Source organism: Pelmatolapia mariae, linkage group LG20, assembly GCF_036321145.2.
Source record: "Pelmatolapia mariae isolate MD_Pm_ZW linkage group LG20, Pm_UMD_F_2, whole genome shotgun sequence".
NCBI lineage: Eukaryota > Metazoa > Chordata > Actinopteri > Cichliformes > Cichlidae > Pelmatolapia > Pelmatolapia mariae.
In genome coordinates this window covers 29625227-29647550 of record NC_086244.1, presented here as the reverse complement: position 1 = coordinate 29647550, position 22324 = coordinate 29625227, and the positions used below count along the sequence as shown (strand labels likewise).

The window sequence follows — 22324 nt, the reverse complement described above, 5'->3', positions numbered from 1 at the left end:
ATAAATCAGTGGCTTAAGGAGCATCAGTGGGGATACCCAAAGCAGTCTTATTTGGGTGAACCTCTGCACTGCCCAGGTTTGTAGAATGATCTGGGTTCAATACAATTCATATGAGATAAGCGGCAGAGAAAAAAAATCTACCTCTCTGTACTCATGCTGAATGATCATCCATCCTGTCAGTGATAGATGACCTTTCTATCTTTAGAATCACACCACCTGGCACTTGTGCTGCAGTCATACTGTGCTGTTTCCAATCTTAGCTCCTGACACTGTTCAATAATGCATCTCCCCATGCGCTCCCTCCTCTCCATAAATGTCGGGGAGTTATAGCAGCAGAAATAATAGCAGGAGGGGGTGGGGGGTTTGCTACTGTACTTGAAACATGAAGGAAGCTTGGAATGGCCAATTTCGTCTCCTTGTTGCAGTTGGCAGCTGAAACAAAAGATCGAGCGCCTCCGTCAACCACACATGGGCGTTTCTATTGTTTGTATTTTTTTGTATTCCTCCCCCGGCAGGCATAGTTAGGTTTTCTATTTTAACTCATTTTTCTGCAAACATCTCAACTCAAGTGTCTAATGGAGATCCCTAAACCGACGGGCGTTTATGCGTCATTGCAGTATTCTGGGGGATCCCTTTTAAATATCTTACTTCTTCTCGTTCAGAAAGCGGTGGGTGATGAAGCGTTACAATGAGTCAGAGTGTTGCCTCATCCGTGGATATTCAGGGTTCCCCAAAATATAAAATCTCCTCACTTGAGAGCAGAGGGGTAATGTAGCTTTCGTGATTCATACATCTCACAAGGAAATCTCATTTGCCCACCAAAATAGCATCCAATCTTGACAGTAATGTGTTATTTATTCAACTCACCCACAAAGACCAAAAAAATATAATTAAGGGGCTGTTTCTAAAAATAGCCACAGCTTCTGCATAAAGCGCATAGGGCTCTTTGTGGAGTAGTGAAATCCCCTCCCCTGTGTTACTAGGCAGAAGAGAGAATTTGTGCAGGAAGACTGTATTGTCTTAAGGATACCAAGTATCGTTGCTAAGCAACAAGGCGACCAGGTCAATAATATTGTGGCTGGTGGCATCCACTAGGGCATTGGAAGCGATATTCCTGTTCCATGTGTTTAAAATGTAATATCCTCGGAGCTGTGGGAACACTTTGTCTTTGTTTATCGAAGAGTCGTGAGGCAAAGAAAAGCAGCACGTTGGGCTGTTTCCCCCCGATGAGGTTTTAAGATAGTGGCATTCACACAAATTTAAATTAAAAAAATGAAGTAAGGCTTAATAAATATATATGTGTGCATGTGTATGTTTATAACGATGGGATCCTCATATTCTGATGGAACAAAATGCTGTAATCATTGTAGACACCTTTCTGCTTTATGTTCCATTTCTAATCGCACGTCTCAGAGGAGACCTCACCAAGGGAGCAAAGCTATTGAATAATTCCTCATGCGACTCCACGTGCCGTGTCTGGTCACACATGTTAATTAACAAAGACTTGTTGCTTGGATGTACTCATTATTCTATGCAGCGTTGAGTAAAAACACAGCATTTGAGAGCATCTGAAAAAAAAAAAAAAATCACACACCAGATTTTTCCGCTATCTTTTTTTTCTGCCAGTTTTGTGTCCCTTAATTAAAAGGCATGTAAAGAAAATGAGTTTGTGCTTAATGCTCATTACACAGTGCAGCAGAGACCTGCATAGTTTGTGCATGGATGGTGGAAACAGCTCTCTCACAGATGTGGTTTTCTATTGTATTAACAGACTTTTAGAATACAACAATTTAATTGGCTGCTACGTGCCCGTCTACCCAGCGATAAACACACAAAACCTCATTCAGCTCGTTCTATGTGACTTAACTTTGATCCGTTACAGAACAAGAACTATAAAGAGTCCAAATATTGGTTTGGTCAAAAGGATAAAGAGAGCCCTGCTGTGCTCTACCCTCTCTGTCCTTTCCACCTGTAGAGGTGCACTGTGATGTGTGCCGCACGCTGTCTGAAGCTGAGCCCTTTGTATAAATAATAAATGTCAGCAGCAGCAAAAAATATTGAACTTTGAAGACCTTTTAGGCTCTTTGATGGTGATGGGTCAGCATGTGGGAGCCTAAATTCAGTCATTTGAGCACCAGCAAATACATTATAGTGCACTGAGAGACTGTATTATATAACAAAGTAAATTCTGTTTCTTATAACAATATTTCCTCATTTAAAAAACAAAAACAAAATAGGAAAAACTGAATTCAGCTGGTGCAACAAAGAGGGTGAGAGATGACTGTGGTAGTGGTCCAGCGCACATCAGGAGGAGGCTGGGGATGCCTTTAGCGGGAGCCCGCTATGCCCCGCCTCTATTAATTCGGCATGCAGTAACCAGGGAGACTGGGGGGAGTCGCGCCTCAGCAGCTCATCACGACCCAGTTGAAAAGCGCGTGTAGCGAGTAGTAGAGAGGAGTGCCTTCACTGCTGCGGCGTTGTGCAGCAGATACTACCGCGTCTGAGATGCAGCACGCAGCACCCGAGAAATAATTAGCAGACTTCTCAAAATAATAATAACAACAACAAAAAAGGAGAATTAGCTTCGCTGATTGTTCCAGATGTGGGGAGCGCCTCCGCTGAAGTCTCACAGCCGCGGTTTGGATGCGAGATGGAAACATAGGGGATTCCTCTCGAGAACGCGCACAGTGAAGAAGCTGCAGCCCGTTTAAAGAGGACCGGACAGATTATCTGAAGATACGATGGTTCAAAACGTGGTTTTGGTGTTTCTCCGCAGGAGGCTGAGCCAGAGACCGAATGTGGAGGAGCTGGAGAGTCGAAACATTTTAAAGCGTGAGTTCAGACACCGCAAAACTACTAATATTTCACTCACAGCGAAGTATCTCACAGCGAGGCATGCCGTATTTAATACATCAAGCGCGTGTACTAATCAGCACAGTAAACAACGCATGAGTACACTTTTTTCTTCATTTTTTAAAAATTGAATTATGAATTTTTAAAGGAGCTGTTTTTACTTTCTCAGAGAGAAACGATCAGACAGAACAGGAGGAGAGGAGGGAGATCAAACAGCGGCTAAACAGAAAGGTGAGACTCCGTTTCTATTAAATACACTGTTCTGATGCTCTGGTTACTTCAACGTAAACAACAGACGGTGACAAATGTTTGGCACCTTCTTGTCTCTTCCAGCTCAACCAGCGGCCCACGGTAGATGAACTGCGGGACAGAAAGATCCTCATCCGCTTCAGTGACTATGTGGAGGTAGCTAAAGCTCAGGACTACGACAGGAGAGCAGACAAGCCCTGGACTCGTCTGTCAGCAGCAGACAAGGTGTGTATTGGATAGTGCAGTCACATCACGTTGATCTCTATGTCTTATTGCCACCACTCACTCAGGACTTATCACCAAAATCAATTTCACTATTTAAGTCAGTCGGATTAAACAAATACCCAACATCTTTTCCCAAATTCCCCATTGACCTATTACTCAGGCTATCCAGCATTGCAAGTTGCTGTTATCAGCTTATCTCACAAAATCCCCTGTCCTCTTTAAACTTTTTAGCCTGATTTTATACATACATACACACATATATATATATATATGTATATACATATATATTTCCTTCTTCCTGTTGTTGCTTTGCTGCTTGATGCACTGATGCAGTTTTTTTTTCCTCTTCCCTACAGGCTGCAATCCGGAAAGAGCTGAACGAGTTTAAGAGCACCGAGATGGAAGTGCATGCCTCAAGCAAACATCTAACAAGGTCAGCATTTGGAAACGCCTGCCTGTGTTTGGAAGAACATGCATGCATGGGTTGATGCTCTATTCTAAGCTGCAGCAGTCTAAATTTAGCTCTCCTTGAACATACAGAGGTGCATGCAGGAGCTAAAGATAGATGGGAGTGCTATAATAGGGAGGGGGAGGTTGTCCTCCAGAGAGTTCTCACTACCAGGCAGCAAAGCATGATGAAAGGCCACCGTGTCCTCGGCTTAATCGTGTTTGAAAAGCACGAGACCTCGTGAGTTGTAACAGTGACCTAGAGGGAGGGTAGAAGTGTACGTGCCTGGCTTCTCAGCACTGTAAACGGCTGTGCTAAAAATAGAGCCGCAGAACTGATTAATGGCTGCAATAACAGAAGGGCATCTGGTAACAAAGGCACCCTCTTGCTCTCACCATTTATTTCTATTCCCTTTCTTTCTGTGTTTGTCTCTCCAGGTTCCACCGACCGTGAAAGTGTGGAGTTTCTTCTGTGAAGAAATGCTGAGCTTTGACATTTCCTGAAGCTGCTAGAAGCTGCTCAGTGGCGACAGTTCAAAGAGCCCGGAGCCTTTCTGTCTTCGGCGCGCCTTTTTTTAGGAATCTTCCGCCACCCTTGACCATCATATTATCAGTATGAAGTCACGGGTATGGGAGAGATGATGATGGTAATGTTAGCACTGGCGTGTCCTGGAGACTGCTGAGTGCCAACGTGGAAACTGGCAGGTGGAAGAGACTTTGGTGGAGCCTCTGACTCTCAGGACAAGAGCAGAGTATTAAAAAAACAAAAACAATCTTGTCATTCAGTCATTGTTTTTTTTTCTTTTTTTTGTACTAATTCATGGACTCCTGACAAGATTGTGTGAATCTGTGTAGTGGGAAGAAGTTGTGCATGTGACCAGCTTCACCTTTTCTTAACTGATGAATAATGTGTCAAGACTGTGTAAAGACTGTGCAGCGTGGGGGAGGTGGCGTTGGGGGTTGAATTTGATATTAACTGTACATACAGTATGTCAATCAGAATGGGACCGTCGACGTCTTCACTGAAAAGAGAAATACCTTTGTAAGCACTTACTTGTCTTCAAAATACAAGGCCTTTTTTTTAAACTGTGCAGCCTCATTTATTTTTAAAACAACTTTATTTTCATTTAACAATATGGTAGAGGAGTTATTAAAAAGCAATCAATACAATGAAGATCTTGAAAGTTTAGTTGACCATTTCTAGTACTTAACAAGCTTCAATGAATAAATCAAGAATTAGGGTTAAAAATAGAGTCAAGTCAATGAATAGCATGGGAGAGCTTACAATAACACCAAAACTTATTCAATTTATAAAAGCCATAAAATAACACCAGAACACAACATTTCCAATAAAATCCCAAACACTGGAACAACGCACCATTAGAATAAACCAAACACATCTGCATGGAATCAAAGCAGAATCCAGAAAAACAAACACTGCATGAAAATACTTTGACTGAGCACAGCAGAACTGCCCAGGACAGCACGAAACACACAACCTGCTTTATTGCGTTCCGGGATAGTGTTGAACTCAAACCCGGCTCCCTCATCAGGGGAAGAACAAAGCATGCAGTCCTTTCTTGACACTCTGGAGCTCTCCCTCCAGCTATAAAGGACACACAGAAACATTCGAGAAAGACGCTTAATTTGAGATCTTACACAACATCATCTGAGTCACACTTTTCTTTCAATGCTACGTGCTTATGCACAAGCTTTCACGGAACCATTGTTCTTTTGACAGAGTGAAGGACGCAACATTAAAGACACACAATGCAAGCCCAGCTCTTCTGTGTTTCCTGAAGTGTAACCTGTTCATACTCACCATCTCACTGAGAAATTTGTCCTGAACTGACTTCATGTCTTTTCTGATCATGCACATCTGAAAACAGCACGAACAGCAGCAGGGTTTTGGGGAGTGGTAATAAAGAACATGACACAGTCAGGACACACAGGGGGAGAATAAAAGAGATAAGCAAAATGTCACAAAGGCCACTCAGCAAAAGTCATATTTGATAGACAGCTTGACAGGCAGATGACCTCTTCTAAATTAAAACATATAAACACTGATTATTCAAAGCTGAATTCTGAGTTACGGCTACAGACTGCACTCAAGCAACACAATGAAGCAAATATTAGATATACTGTGAAGTCTATGCATGAGGATCACACCTCAGATGTGAATATTCTCTCCTCATACTCCAAGCTGTTGCACGTGTTACTCTGAAGCGCTCTCTTCAGGAGCTCATTTCTGGAAATAAGGAGACAGACAACCATGGAGCTGTATATCTGATTTCTTTTACATATTTTTAAATATTTTCGTGGCAATCGTGTCACTCAGGATGGAACTACCAAGATAACAAAGAACAGACGACAAATTAGTGACACAAGTATGGACTGCACAGTAGTGTGGCTAAAGGACCCATTTAATACAATCCCTTCTCAGATTCGAGGAGTTAGCAGCATAATAAACTGCATATGGAATTTTTTTAAAACGGGGAATCAGGAACAGAGGGCATAAATGGCAATTAATAAAATATATGTTTATCAAAGGAATAATAATGATATTGGTTTCTCATATACTCACTGAGTGACGAAGTCAGACACATCTGAAACGACTGTATAGATTATGTGTGTTAATTAAAATATGGGGAAAGTTGATAAATGGGGGTGCTTTATTTTTATTTTCAGCTACTAGCAGTGTAACTATGGAGGGAATGCTTACGATAACCCCAGCTAAATGATAGGAAGAAGAATAGGATGTATAGGACGTGTATTTAGTTGATGATTTCAAGCTTAATGAAAAATGTTTTTTTCCAGTCAAAGGTTTTAATCTTTCTTCCAATAGAAAAATTATATAATTCTGTGTATTCTTCTTTAAACCTGAAAGGACACCATTGATCAGAGTGTGGAAAACAGAATTATAAGACTTTTTAGTACACAAACACACGCCTTAATTTCACCTCGTGATTTCCTGCTTCTGGTAAGAATGGAAAGCCGTCATCTGTTTTTTCCAGTACATCTGTATAAGGAAAAACCATTGGCACTGGTCAAATCTACAACAGATCATCCTGGCAGCAGGTATTATTTAGCAGAACATTATATGGCTGGATATTTTGTTTTTAATATTGCTTTCTGCATTTTCTCTATGTGGCAGACAGAGTCAGAATAACCTACAGTGAGGTCTTTGTCCATGTTTTTCAGCACAGTGTCATCCTGCTCCAATTTGTGTATCTCATCCAGGAGGACCTTCTGAATCTGTTTAAGCCTCTGAGTCCTGTAGGGAGGACAGACAATTAACCAGTAAAGTAGAAATCTACAAGGAAACACAAAGGTTACAGTGCCCTATCACACTCATGAAAGAACACTGTAGGGTTGTAGCCAATAAAACATAAACAGGATTTATTAACACAGCAAACTGACTTCTAACTAGGTTTCACATTTGCTAAGGACCCCTGTATGAAGAAGCCCAGATACACATTTTTTTGAATAGATTATTCTGCCAAATCTTTCTTTTTCATATTCTCCAGTTATGAACACACAAGAGAAAATAATTTAGATTAAAATAAGAAAATGATCACTGTAGATTCTCACTTACCTTTCAGGACTTCTCTGTTAGTGTGCGATTATCGGCCATCAAATTAATTAAACGTTGGCGATAACAAATGTTGCATATTAACCGAAAAGATCAGACTTATAGTTCATTTACACACTGACAAACTAACTGACCTGCATTTGGTAATTTGCATATTAATGGAAGAGACGTGTTGCTGGACGGTCTTCAAAGACTGCTTGTTGTAAAGCTCCATCATGCTGTAACGTTTCTGAACATGAATATATATGGTTATGTAGCAGTTTTGTAAGTAATCATTCAACAGCAGTACACACTGCTGTTTCAAATACATGTTTACCACGTACTAGATTTCTCACAGCATTAAGTGTTCCTTTAAATTGTGAACACAGCACAGATGCAATGTAGTGTACAGCACTATTCTCTAACTATGTTGTATGTCTGGACACATTTCCAACCTGGAACTTCTTCTTGAGCTCCGAGCTCAACTGCTGACACATGTTTCTTGGGTTTACAGCAATTTCTGGCAAATCTAAACCTTCATCAATGTCCACGTCTCCATCTGTTACTTCACCCTCCCAATGACCAGAGGAAGACTTCACCTGGCTCAACTCATCCACAGCAGGCAACTCAACTGTAGGTAACAAACAGGAACATTAACATATTAGAAAGGACAACATTAGAGTCAAATTCTGATTCAAGAATGTTTCATAGTTTTTTTTACCAGATCTTTTAAAGATGCCACTGATATCTTAAATATCCTCACTACATCCTAAATCATATAGTTATAAAAAAAAAAAGATGTTTTGGCTATGCTGCAAGGAATATTTTGACTTCCCGTGTATCTGTTTTACATCACATATAATTAAACACCGTCAAAAAAATACTTTTTGGGGGCATTTTTAACAAAATAGCTCCAAAAAATACATTCAGATAGATCACCTTAGATTAGATTTGGATGTAGCAAAATCCTGATCTAAGAAAAAAACACATGAAGAAACTTCCTGTGCCAAAGTTGAAACACTAAAATGACTGCAATCATATTAGCTTGTCTGATTAAGGCATGTGTAGTTAAGGTTTTCCTGTGCTTATCTATGTAAGAGACTCTGAATAGGTGTTACATAGTTCATCTATGTCTTACACGACTTGAATAATTTCCGTGGCTTCAAATGAGGAGAGTCATTCCCTCTCATCCTGCTTCTCATCCTCTCTTCTGTCTCCTCGTCCTCTGAATGACTGGACAAGGAAATGTGGCGCTTGCGGCTGGGCCCTGTTTCAAAAATCAGATGCGACAATTAGATAGGATGGCATTTTATAATGAAGCGCAACTTTAATTTGGTGCAGAGTGGACTTAACAGTGGAATTAAACTGTAAGCAACCAGGAAATTCATGGCAAAAAAACCCAAAAAAACAAGTTAAACGTTTATTTTACCTGAAACATGAGACTGTGCGAGTTTTGAGTCTTGGTCTGACAGTGGCGTCATCTATCAGGAGGACAGTAATGAGTTAGTTTACAACAACTTAGACACACATTAGAGTGATTTAGTGTTCCTAATGTTTTTTTTGTTCTTCTAGCTGTAAAGATACATTAATAAAAAAAGAAACCAAAAATCAGTAAAGAGCCAATACCTCTGCTCTAACAGATAGAGCCAGGGCAACAGTGGGACCGTCCTTAACTTTGCTGGTGAGTACTGATGAGTTAATAGATGATGAGCTTAGTGAAATCTGGGATACTGAAGACACTTTACTCAAACTACAGCGGTGGCCATGGCTAATTGTGTCATTTGGAAATGGTGACTGAGCAGGAGAAGGCAAGGGTGGTTTGTCCAGCTCAAGGAGTGTGGATGTCAGCAGGGGTCGAGTGGACAAAGGAGAATGAGGTGCTGAAGAAAGATGCTGTTCGATTGTACTAATCTGGAAACAAATAGAAGATTGAAGGCGGCAGAAAGTGATGAGAAATAATGTCAAGAAAAAATATGGTAACTCATTTTGTGGTTAGCTAATGATCATGTCTGCCATAGATAAGTGACAATAAATGAAAAAGACATTTCACACAATGCACGAAGAAGTACAGATTAAGTGCTGCAAAGCCACTATCTGCTCTGTACAGCATTAAGTAGGTCATTTCAATCATCATGTGCATTTCCCCATAATTAACTGATCTATTTATTAGGAATTCCTCACATGGCTTACTCATAAGAATGGCTTAGTTTAACCGTAGCCATCTCATGTTAGACAAAAAACCTGCCTGGAGTAGAATTTAGCAGTTTGCAATTCAAACTTTTCACTTGCTTATAAAGGACAAGGTTCAAAATAAGGTTGTTAAGGGCAGGGAGTTATATTTTCAATCATCCCTACCCACATTTTTCTCAAACAGTCTGGGAATTTCAACCTGTCATGCTTAGGTCAGTGGCCTACGTTTTTACTTCAGTGAAATAATAATTCACACTACCATTCAAGCTATGCTACTGATTCTCACAAGACTGTTGGCTGACATCAATAACATCTATGCAGAGTAGAAGTGCATGAATAGCTTAAAGACTTGACAAAGATGCCAAAATGAGTGTATAAACATCTTTATGGTGAGTCCAGATGAATTTAACAACTCAGACAGCCCACGGCAGATCGCTACAGACGTGCAGTATACTGGACTAACTTTATACAAAGAGGAGCAAAGACAAAATTAAATCAATAAGGCCTCCTCACTCTTTCCCTTCTGGCCTTTTCGCTGAGTTAGGTGTGACTACCCTTTCCATCTTCTTACTTTGTTATTTATTTTCTTTAATAACAGAACACCACCCACACTGGAATACTCCACTATTTGCTAAAGCAATGTTCAGAAATAAAAAAAATATGCTTTCAACTCAACAAATTAGAAAAAACCCATACTTATGTATTTTGCACTGTGACGTTTTTTAGGGTGAATGAGAAACAAGTATTTTTCTACCCTAAAACACTTTCTTTCTGTTCTAACCCTTGACAGATACCTCACCACAGTGCCATAATATGTCAGAAAGGTGATGTACCTTTGCTGCACTAAGTTCAGTCGGAGGACTGTGTGCAGGGATTTGTCCTCCAAGTGAAGTGAGAGAAGGGACAGACTGCTTAGAATGAGTCTTGGATGAGCCATGGTTCTTTTCTGCAGTGTAGAAAGAAGACTTGCACATTTCTTTACTTCTGACTTTAGGTTTGGGTAGCAGCAGGACTGGCGAGGGGGTGTCTTGGCAAGAAGGCTTAGGGGAGGCAGGCAGCGGGGATCCCCGCGGGGTGAGAAGAGGGGAGCAGGTCAAATCCAAGGTTGGGACTGACCTATCAGCAGCTGCGGGGATCCAAAATAAGCACAGATGTTCAAACAGCTGGCTTCAGAAGTTGGACAAAGAGTAGAAGGTCAATATACACAAGTTCCTCTACATAGAGGTTGGAGAGCAAAAGGTTTCTTTATGCAATGCTTTACATAAAGTGTTTAGAGTGAAAAGGTTTCACTGCCATGGAAACACACATTGCTGCCACCAAATTGTTTCACAGGGGTTTATACAAATAAAGGCTGATAAAGAACCAGCGTTAAAAAAAGGGGTTTTTGCGTGAAGAGTATAATTTTTTACAAATATAAATGTTAACAAAGATAACGAGACTCATCATTATGACTCAGAGTAATACGTTAAGTTAGCGTTTCTGACAATCTCATCTTTTGAGATAGTTAAACAGTCAATGTTTCTACACAATAATGAAAATCAAAGATTACCATCCACTCTTCTGCTGAAGAAACCAAAAATCAGTAAAGAGCCAATACCTCTGCTCTAACAGATAGAGCCAGGGCAACAGTGGGGCTGTCCTTAACTTTGCTGGTGAGTACTGATGAGTTAATAGATGATGAGCTTAGTGAAATCTGGGATACTGAAGACACTTTACTCAAACTACAGCGGTGGCCATGGCTAATTGTGTCATTTGGAAATGGTGACTGAGCAGGAGAAGTGTGTCACTAAAGGAAAACTTTTTTTTCAGCCAAATGTTAAAATGGCTATTAAGTGCAACCTGAATTCTGAAAAAATTGCGATGCAGTGAAAAATAAAAACACAATCCAATGATTTGAAAAGTTCATAAACCCATATTTCATTCAGAATAGAAAGAAGTGAGAAAATGTATCATTTTAAGAAAAAACTCAAGTTCATTTTGAAATGAATTTCAGATGAACCTGTCATCTTTACTTCTGAGAAATGCACTTTTTACCCCCAACTCATGTTACTAACCTGTGCCAATCAATCTAATTAAGTGCATAATCTTTCTCCAATGGTTTCATTTTAGTACCACTTAGTTTACCAGCCTTTTATTGCTTCCATCAAATCCAAAATGAGCTATTATCTTTCATGAAATAGTAAAATATCTCAGTTTAAACATTTAATGTTATTTTCTGTGTTCTATTGTGAACAAAATATGGGTTAATACGATTTACAAATCACTGCATTCTGTTTTTATTGACATTTTACAGTGTCTAAGGTTGTCAGGGGGGAATTGGGGTCATGATACATGTGACCACTGTGATGGAATTAACAAACCATTTGATCAAACATTAAACATTAAATAGACATTAGCAGCTGTCAGAGGGATCAAATGGCTCTTATCTAACTCTGACGCTAGAGAGTCGTTTTTTATTGTATCTTACATCTCATCTTTTCCATGAGAGGAGGGGATGGACAGAAAGAGGTCTGGCAAGTAGCCCAGGAATCCTTCAATGAACTCATTTGTTCTTGGGCATTTGTCTTGTTCAATTTTGAGGTTTCTTGAGGAACATTTTCAGGCCTCTGCTGGAGAACAAAGTACGTTATTTATGACAACATATTATACTGTGAAATCCATTCAGAAACACAACCTGCAGGTGAAGATTTAAGACCACAGCATAGTCTCAGCTAAATACAGCCAAAAAAAAATTACATTTCTCCTTTTGACGTTAAATAATAAACTACCGAAATATATTCAGATCAAAGACTGTATACAAATGATAAACATAGTTGCCAGGTCTAATAAGAAAAATCTGGGGTTTTTTCTAGTAAGTTTCTGGTCTCAGCCGATAGTTTAACGTCTTTATGAATACAATACGGTTATTTTGGAAATTGATTTCCCCTGTTGAGTCAAAGGGGTAAAGCAGGGCATGGTTTAGGGAAGTTCTACCTTGTAACTGAGAAGCTGTTAGCCTATGAATGCCACAGTTTTTCATTTAAATTTACCACTTGTTCATAAATTCTATAAAAATCAAGCATGGTGTAAGTCTGAATTACCCATCTATAGTATATAACTGTATAAACACTTAGTATCTGCAAAGATGTAAAGCTGTGAGTTGAAGACAACAAGCAATAAGAACATTTCTGTGCAGAACTGATGTCCTACCTTAAGTACAGAAGGTTTTTTAAAATCTGACTGGTTGTTGTTGCGTTTTCTTCTGTAGGTATCAGCTGCTTGCTCAGAGGTTTTCTTATGCTTCCTCTGCTGGTCTATAAAATATTTCTGTTGAAATTCAGAAGAAAAATAAATATGATATTGCTCCAGCCATTTCTCACATAACCACTTAGTAAAGATGACATTAAACACAAATGACCTTGGAAGTGGCTGGCTTCTTTGCGCATGGGTTTATATTGTTTTCCATTTGCTGGGTGCTGTCAGTCTTTTTCTTCTTCTTTTGAGCTCCATGAACTTCCTCAGTTTTCTTTAGACGATCAGAGAATGAGTACTATTTATAAAGAAAAGAAAGGTGCAAAATATACATTATTATTGTTGAACTGGCTTCAAAGTTTGTTTTTTTGTCTTTTCACCAGATGAAATGTGTATTTTTAAAACTCAATATGGTTTAGTGAGTAGTTTATTATCACTGTGACTGAGCGATACATTTTCTACACCTGAGCTTAAAACTGTATGTCTTTAGAGTATTGAAAGAATGGCCAAAGTCCATGAAAAAAAGGCGTTTTGATATTCAATACAATGTGTGGAGGCAGGATGAAGTTTGCCTTTTTACACCATATATATTTGCAAAATGTTTGAATAAACATGTCTGCTTCATCTTTTGTTTGCTCTGAACACCGTTGCCAATAGGATTACTTAAAAAAGCAAAGTGGTACCTGTTAACTGTTTAAAAAAAACAAAAAACAGTAACAATGCTTAAGAAAAAGAAGTCTGTCTCCTGCCTTGGTAGCAGGAGGATCCTCAGGTTCTTCTGGCTGACTGTCATCAGTATCTGGCTCTTTGTAGCTTCTAGTAGAGGTGGCTGCAACTCTCTTGGGCCTCATTGTAGCGGCATGTTCTCTGCTAGGTGCTGCTGCAGGCTTTACTCTCTCCTTTGGCTGACCAAGGTCCCTTTTCATGTGCCTGTTTTTCTGATACAACAGTGACACACTGTGGTTACTTAAAATAGTGCAGCTTGTAGCACACAATTTACAAAAACATTAATCATTCCTTACCCGAGTTGGTTTGTTATTACCCAGTCCAGCTCTTGGAAAGGTCGGGACTAAATCTGGAGATTCAACTGTAATGAAACAAAACGTGTATGCAATTACTGATGTTTACAAATAATTTTATTGGCATACAGTCGTGGTGCAACAATTTTCAGACAGGACATTGAGTCTGAATGTAACTTTAATGGCCTACAAGAAGCATGGTGTGGGACAGGTCTAGGTTTGATGGGCGCCTGCCTGGAGTATTTGGCAACCTTGGGCTTGGACTTTGTGGCTGACTCTCTCAGCCAGCTGACCTCTGTTGTGGCATTTTCTGTATCTGTGTCACTAAACAGGTGCTTTTTCACATGCCCCTTCTTCTGTAACACAGAATACAGCAGAGGACAGACATGAGTACACAAGCATGAAGAAAATGTTTCCACAAACATACAATGAATGCCTACTTTCGCCACAGGCTGCTCCTTCTTGGTTGTGCTGAGGAGTACTGGGGAGTGGATGCCACTGTCAAACAATATGGGAAGTATAGATTTAAGAAAGACTTGTAACAAAATATTAATATTTAAGACAAATACAATTCACAGAACATTCTCAATGGGGCCTACTTGCTCTGTATGCCACAGTTGTTTATGTTCTCCTTCTAAAATGAAATAAGTGAAACAAGACTGTTAACTTTTATCCTGAATTTTCTAAGTTCTCATGCTGATACATGTCAATACATAAAACTGACTCACAGTAGTAACACTTACCTCAGAACTGAGGGGTGTATTGGTCCTGAATGCAAAAACGTCATCTCTATACAACAGGGGAAAAAACTATTACATTCACTGAAAGACAAATCTATCTTCAAATATCTTTGAAATGTTTTAATTGACTTAGATTACCTCCGCCTCACAGAGTTTGTTTTGGTTCTGCTGTAGGATCTAATTGGGTTTCTGGATGTTTCTCTCTAAAATACATCAAATGAATCAATAAATTATCTTTAGTAAAATAAGTACAGAAAAGTGCTTTCAACTTTTAAAAAAAAACCCAAAAAACTATACTTTAAAAATTACTCAGATTAATCCTAGACATAATTCAAATATTGATCACTTACTTTTCCAGTTGATAACCAGCTCATATTGAAGATTGGTCTACTACAAAAACAACTCCATTAATGACATTATTGAAGTGGAAATTTAAAGTGGAAAAATTACAGCCCTAAATGTTCATACCTGTTGACAAGAGAAGGAACCCAGTTCTGAGTGAGCTTTTCAGAAGTGTGTTTTTCTTTAGATTGGCCATTATCCTTATAGCGGCTAGAGATGAGCTTCACCATGCTGCCTGCAGCCTCTGAGTCTCTCTGAGAGCAGAAATTTCAAGGAATAAGAAAACCAAAAACCAAAGAAACAAAAAAACCTTAATTCTTAACAAGAACTTTGGACTTAACATTAAGCTGCATAAACTTTACAGAAGTCATACCTTTTCTTTGTCTAATTGAGTCCTCTTACTTTCAGTTTCAGATTTGGGTGTTTTTTTCTCCTTTAGAGTTTTAGTTGTGGAGGTCTTCACTGATGGTTTCATTGGAACAGCACCAGTCTCCAGTGACGTCTGGCCCTTGCTCTTCCCTTTTGCATGGCCATTGCTCTGGGCATGTTGCGGCTTGGAAGTACATAATGAGGAAACATACTGGTCTTCTGCATTTGTTTCATTCGAGTCCCTTCTGATATCAGATGCTTCAGGAGGTGGAGAGTCTTGGTTCCTCTCCTTAAGGACCTGCTGCAGTCGCTTGCTGAGCTGGATATGCAGTTGCTTTTGGCAGACTGAGCTCGAGGCTGAAACTGACCACTTCGATGATAAGGAGCACTCCCGAGGACGCAGCATAGCTGAACAAGGTTCTAAAGAGAGGAAAATAACTGTAATCAAAACCCTGATAATTGTTAATGGCATTAACATTTAACTAGCTTGGTTTTGTATATTTTACTAGCTGTAATGTACAATGAGTTTCATAATTTTAGCGATATTGAAGATATTTGTTGCCGCCTTAGTTTACCAGATCTTGGCAGGGAACTCGTTTTCTGTGTTGGCATCATCAGCATTTTTGAAACGGAAAATTTGTGCCAATTAGAAGCCCTGTAATTTAAACGAAAACATAAATATACTCAGCTAGACCCATTACATACAGATATCAATCAGAACACTGGCTATGCAGCTATGCAAACAGACTGGAGGTTCTTCATGATACTTGCATGTTACTCCCAGTTTGGGGTTGGGTGTCAGGCACAAAATTCTCCTCTGCAAGTGAAAAGACCAGTAATGGGTTGAGCCTTTAAACAAATAAAGCTGTAATAAAGATAATACAGCTTTACTTCTGAGTTAAGCAAAAACCAATGAAAATATATTTATATCATACCCTGGGATTTTTCTCCTCCTTGTTCAGCCAGAACCATGTTCACAGCATCTCTCAGTGGTATGCTCTGCAAATGACAGCAAATGAAACTGTATGATATTTCATATTTAGCAGAACACCGTTAGCTACTTTGTGCCTCATACTAAATCCTCTGTTGCTTATAATTGCTGCACTGACTGCATTGTTAAGAACCCAACAGCAAAGATTTTTACATCACTTTATTCTGACTGTGTGGAAATTATGTCTTTACATCAGGCTATGAGCATTAACCAAACAAAACAAAAAAAGAACAAACCAGTATCCTGATGGAAAGTTACCATTATATCTAAAAAAAAAATCCAGATTCATGAAAATTCAATGGTTAGGTGACCGGAGGTGGTCTAGATAAGTCTAAGTAGTTAAAACATTGAATTATTAAGAAACGTAAAAAGCAAAACCTCTGTTTACACAGCTGGATTGTATTATGGTCTCCTTTAATCAAAAAGGTTAAAAAGATCATGCAAAAGTAGCAACAGTAGTAAAAAAAATTTAAAAATGTATCATTTATAGATAGACTGTACCTTTTTGTATTTGTCACCTTTATTCTTGATGGCCTGTTTAGAGGTTGTGCTCTGTAGAGATGCATCACATCGATAGTAACTGAATAACTGAATTTCCTGGACTTGGCGTATAACTACTCCTAACTTGGCTAAACAGTACACATTACAAAAACATGAACATTTACTTTACACTATTTGTGCAGTATGCAAGGACTTACAGTATAAAGCAATATAATCAGAGTATAACTAAAACTTAATACTGAGTACATTAAAGAGTAGCTGCTATGACTGCAATTCTTAACAGTGGTGATATGTGAACTAACCACTTCAAGAGATAACTTTTCTGTTCCAATGCCATTGGCTGGAGTGTCTAAAAAGGAGGACAAAAAATATCATACTCATTCATCCTCCAGGATTTATTCAGCGGTTGAGAATGATACAACTGAGCACAAATGAAACAACTGGACACATAATAACTACTTAGTATTTACATACGAACTAAACTAACCCCAAAGGACATGAGGAACCTGATTCAGCTCTAGTATCTTTACATGTTTTCCCTATTCATACTCTTAAAGAGTTATAATACAGTCTATAAAAAAAGCAAAAATTACTTGTATAGGGTGTTCTTTTTGTCTTCTTTCACAACTTGTATATTTAGTTGTTTTTGTGATTATGTTTATTCTTGTGATATAGCCCATTTATTTCTCTCACCAATAACATAAAGCCTGTAAGTTAGTACAATTACTGGAATTGGTGTGGCTGCAGTTCTTCACACTTTCTACTGTCACCTACTTGATGCAAGAGAGAAGGAACGATGCACACTTCCAGCTCCGCCGCTGCTAAAAAAGGCGGTGGCCTCAGAAATCTTCATCTTGGCTGGGGTGACCACCTGGAGAGAAAATCAGATGTCTAGCAATCTTTATGATGGTCTGTTTTGTAGATTTTATTTCACATCAATAATAACACAGAAGTCTTTACAGAATAAATTCTGTGTTTAAGAGGAATTTAGTGTTTAATCCATGGTGCGGAAAATACTGCTCAATATTTATTTGGTGGCTTATGTGCACCCCCTGCTGTTAAGTTTCAAGTGTGCCTTTCCATTGAAGTATCCCAACCAAGAGTTGTCCTACGCTTTCATTATATAACTGATGCCAGCCTTAAAAAAGATGTTAGAGTGTAGCTGTTAGCATTCATATTAATAAATGGATAAATATTTATCTCAATAGATTTCATCTGATATAGAAAATACTGACTTCAGCTGAGGAATTGTTTGTTGTATCAATCTTCGTTAACTTCCAACTTGTGTTTTGACACATTCATTTTCTCTGAACTGATCTTTTTCTGCTTTCCTTCTTATTTTGCAGGTAGTTGCATGTCATGTATGTGTTGCATTGCTACATTAAATAATATTATACACATTACAGGGATTTTCCTGCATATCTCTAGAAGCAGCTAGAATTTTAACCTACGTTTTCAGTGGGGTTTAATTTATAAAGCAGAATTTTGTTCATACCCAGAAATACCAGGAAAAATATGCACACTTCTGTAAAGTAAGCTAAAACACTGCCTTCTCTGACTTAACTTTATGTTGATATCAATCATGGTATGCCCCTGCTCCCACTCCATTTTCCTGTCTGGTCTTAACTGTTTGTAATTTACAATTTAAATCTCTACCTGTGCTGGTGAAGCTGTAGCAGGTAAAACGTAGTGGACAGTACTTTTTTCACTTTCACCAAGAGACACCTGGCTCTCTGGAACAACCTAAAAAAGATGAACATACAGGGTGAAAAATCTTTTTAGACATTAACAAAAGATTTCTGATACAATAAGATCACATGAATAAAAAACCCCAAACACAAACACTCGCACCCATTATAATTTCGATCTAAATAAGCCAGGAATCAACATATTATACATTTCAATATATTACACTACCAAATGTCCTTGGAGAAGATACTAACCCGAAGTTGAACGCGGACAGAAAGCACTGAAGCATAAAGCGCTTTGAGAATCAGAGTACAAAAGCGTTATAGGAACCAGTCAATTTACCATTTAAACCCAACTCCAGCTCAAATATTGACAGTTTAATAAACACTGGAATCTGAGATGAGAACTAATTATTACAGAAGTACAATAAGAGCATTATGTTGACAAACCAATGTTTACCTGAGTGTTGTTCTCCATTAAAGATCTAGCTGTAGCTTTCACTACAGATGAGCCCTGATGGAAGAAGAAAGTCTTAATCCAAATACTTAAATTCATCATGACCACAGTTTAGCTTCTGTTTGGAGCCCCATTCTATCAGTGCAAAATATGGACTTTTCCACTTGGTGTGAAAGTCTTTTTAACATTAATGCATACCTTAGAATTTACTTGTCATGTATCTATTGTGGTGTAGCAAGAAAATTCAGTAAAGACAGATAGACTCTACTTTATTTTTGCTGTGTCCATAGACGTTTTGCACAGCCTGCAGGATGTCCAGCGAGGAGCTGAAATGGATCGTAAGAGTGGATCCTTCAGCTCCACCAACAATGACCACCTCTGACAGCTTGATCTGCAAGACCTGCCTCTTGCCCTCCTCTTGGACATTAAGAAATTTTTTAGTAGAGCAAATACTTATACGAAATGGCAAAGTCGCATGCAAATAAAAATTCAGTGAATGTGAGCAGGCACAAATGCATTGGCCTTTGTGTATACATTACCTTTTACAGTGTAGCTTTGGACTTCATGCTCATTGATACATATAGTTTCCCAGTGGCTATCCTACATTGAGGGTAAACCAAAGTTTGTTAAGCAGATGCTGACTGTGCTAAGCAAAAGTTGAGTTTTTTAATGTGTATATTACTGTGTATATTGTATATGTGTGTATATTACTGATTTGAGGTATCTGTACCTCTTCATCAGCCAAGGAGAAGTAAAAAGAGATGCTGTGGCTGCCGAGGTTGAAGTCAATCCAGAATTCCTCAAGTTTCTCATCCGAGGGCATCAGCAGCTGACAACATATCCACAACCTTACTACAACAGCAACTTATAGTATTAACAATACAGCATGAATTTGGACATAAGCTGTTATTAGATTAAACAGACTAGGACTGTGTGGTGAGAGATATCTTATGTGTGTTCAGACAATTAATAACTGAGTTGTTTCAAATTCAGTTTTGTTTTTCACATTTTAGAACAGAATCCCTGTTGATACTGACCTCACTGCTGTCCAGATAAGCTTCCAAACAAGGGTAGGAATACACCCTACAGTGCACAAAGAATTGTGTCATCAGAACTTTCAGTAAATGTTTCCAGTCAAGATGGCCCAAATACAGAATGTAATTAGAGATTTTTATTAAAAGAGCTTGACAGGTGAAAGAATTTGTAAAATGCAATATTGCTAGAGAAATAGACAAACATATGAAAATTCATATTAACTCAGGTTCAGAATGAAAGTTACTAATGAAACCACATGTGTTGTATAGCACTGAGCTCTGTTATGTATGTACCTTCTCTTGTCTCCCTGCATCCCATTCACCATGTTTAGAAACGTACGACAAGCCTGAAATCACACAGACTTGCATTCAATTTTATGCAGTCTGTCAGCATAAACAATATCAGCAACAGCATCAGTACATCAAAAATCAAAAGCAAATATAAAATAAACCAAAACAGACTAATGTTACCGTCTCAAATTCAGAATCACGTATTTTGGCAAATGCACTGGCCACATGGCTCATTCTGAACCATTTATATGCAAATTCCTTCCTCTGGTCAGTTGTGGCCATTCTGCACAATGCCTCCATCAAGGATGACTGAAAGTCATAGTCTGAGGGGGAAATAAAAACAGTGTTTTACATATTTTGTTTTTAATAGTAATTCTGGGTAAAGAGAAATGTATAAAGAAAGCTTACCACCAACATCCATTATATGATCAGCCAGTTTGATCCTGTAATCAAATGAGCAATCTACTTCTTAATAATTAGTAAATGTGGTAATTCATTCTTGATTGTGATCATTCATGTTTCCAATTGTATTACATTTAATGTTAATAATCATTTAAGAAAACTACAGTGACATACATGATATCAGAGGCCTCTTGTGACATTAGGATCTTCGTGTCTTTTTTAAGTTCCACTGGGATTTTATCCAGAATTAAGTTGAATTTCCGAATTGCCTGTTAAAACATTATTAGGCAGTTAATCAACTGTACCAAACACATCGGTCTTTCAGGTTCAGTGTTACTCTAAAAAAAATTAGAAAAACTATTGTAAACCTCTTTCTGGATCAGGACGTCGATTCTGCGGTCAACAGCCAACTGGCCAATAGGATACAGAAAGGACTCAGTGACTTCATATGTCCCTGCAAAAATAAAATAAAACCGGTGTAGCAGACAAAAGTCAATATTTTCTTTTTGTATACAGAGTCATCATTAAATTGTTGTAAACTTATTAGAAACCTCTTTTAAGTTAGAAACTCTTATCCATCTTACACTTAAATATGTCCCCATTTACGTTTTTAAACAGTATAAAAAAAGATGTCATTATCTACAGTACATAGAGATATGTACATCCATACCCTCTTTGCATTCCTGATGAACCACCTTTAACATAGAGAAAGTAAAAACAAACCAAATTAAGAATACTGAAACGGTTGACTTTACAAAGTGTGTTTCTTATTAGAAGTTAGCTCACCGTTAAAGCATTTAAAAAGTCTTCAGAGAGGTTGATTAAGTTTTCATCCCACTGCAGCCCACACTGAATCCACAGTTGTCTGCATTTTTCAAACCACTCCACCATCTGCACAAAAAAGGGTTCAATCAGACTACGTAAGTTTACAGAACCCACATAGTATGTACCTTTATGTATTATTACGTGTATACTCATCTTTTTTATTAGACCCTGTGCTATTAACCCCGAAAGTCCTTGGCCACCACCAGGTAGTATTAGGTGTTTTCCACACTTGTAAAGACTGGCAAATCCCAGACTGGCCAATTTGGGGTCTTTTTGAACCAAACCCTAAGGAACATAAATATGGTTTCATTAATTCCACTGATAACACAGCATCATATTGTGTAACTGGGTGTTTTGAGTTTTATCTCACCCTGCAGATAAGTTTATCCAATTTGCTGAGAAACTGTTGAGAGCATTTCATGGGAGTCTCTTCATAAATCTCCCTCTGCAAGAACACATCCAGTGCTCGGACATCTCCGGACTTTACCGCCTCACTGATTATGTGCTCCAACTAAAAGGTTGAAGTATACAATTTACTTTTCACCATTAGGCCTGAATATTGATTAATTAAGTGATAGGAATATTTACAAAGGGAGAAAGTGTATGCATTCTCACCTGCGTGTTCTGAGCAGGTGCCATCCTTGTGAGAAAAGGTTTTAGCCTCTTTAAATTGACTGTAAACAAAAACAGCAGACATAAACCTACCAATCATAGGCCTATCTGAAAAGGCCTCACTTTATATAAATTATTTATTGACATGTAATTTTCATTAGTTTAATTAATTTGCCATCAAAAAGCTAAACACTAAGTTATCTGTTATCTTCACATCTATGTGAGATGCTTTATATAAAATCTATTGCGGTACATGAAATCTGAGCTGAGTCATGAGATATGTTGCT

At 38.4% G+C, this 22324-nt stretch overlaps 2 protein-coding genes across 4 annotated transcripts in view; one reads left to right on the top strand and one right to left on the bottom strand.

The window, feature by feature from the left end:
- The window catches only part of phactr3a (phosphatase and actin regulator 3a), a 33595-nt gene extending 28753 nt beyond the window's left edge, over positions 1-4842 (top strand). For all 3 annotated transcript variants that reach the window (XM_063463622.1, XM_063463623.1, XM_063463621.1), the window contains exons 8-12: positions 2777-2832; positions 3023-3084; positions 3187-3327; positions 3684-3760; positions 4213-4842. In XM_063463622.1, coding sequence (XP_063319692.1) covers positions 2777-2832; positions 3023-3084; positions 3187-3327; positions 3684-3760; positions 4213-4228 — 352 coding nt within the window. In that variant the 3' untranslated portion in view covers positions 4229-4842. The remainder of the gene's footprint in view (positions 1-2776; positions 2833-3022; positions 3085-3186; positions 3328-3683; positions 3761-4212) is intronic.
- On the bottom strand, positions 4385-22064 carry sycp2 (synaptonemal complex protein 2). Its single transcript, XM_063465039.1, is given in 40 exon segments — positions 4385-4507; positions 5312-5380; positions 5597-5653; positions 5944-6022; positions 6735-6793; positions 6949-7048; positions 7501-7595; positions 7801-7976; positions 8484-8612; positions 8775-8826; positions 8972-9256; positions 10369-10661; positions 12003-12141; positions 13516-13704; positions 13789-13853; positions 13976-14141; positions 14226-14283; positions 14994-15121; positions 15241-15656; positions 15812-15891; positions 16008-16053; positions 16172-16235; positions 16729-16856; positions 17503-17599; positions 18391-18471; positions 18877-18930; positions 19142-19290; positions 19413-19464; positions 19589-19702; positions 19911-19956; positions 20202-20254; positions 20379-20521; positions 20607-20641; positions 20775-20869; positions 20969-21054; positions 21271-21295; positions 21387-21482; positions 21567-21710; positions 21796-21936; positions 22041-22064. Coding segments are annotated over 40 exon segments (4431 nt in total).
- Between the last annotated feature and the right edge of the window lie 260 nt (positions 22065-22324).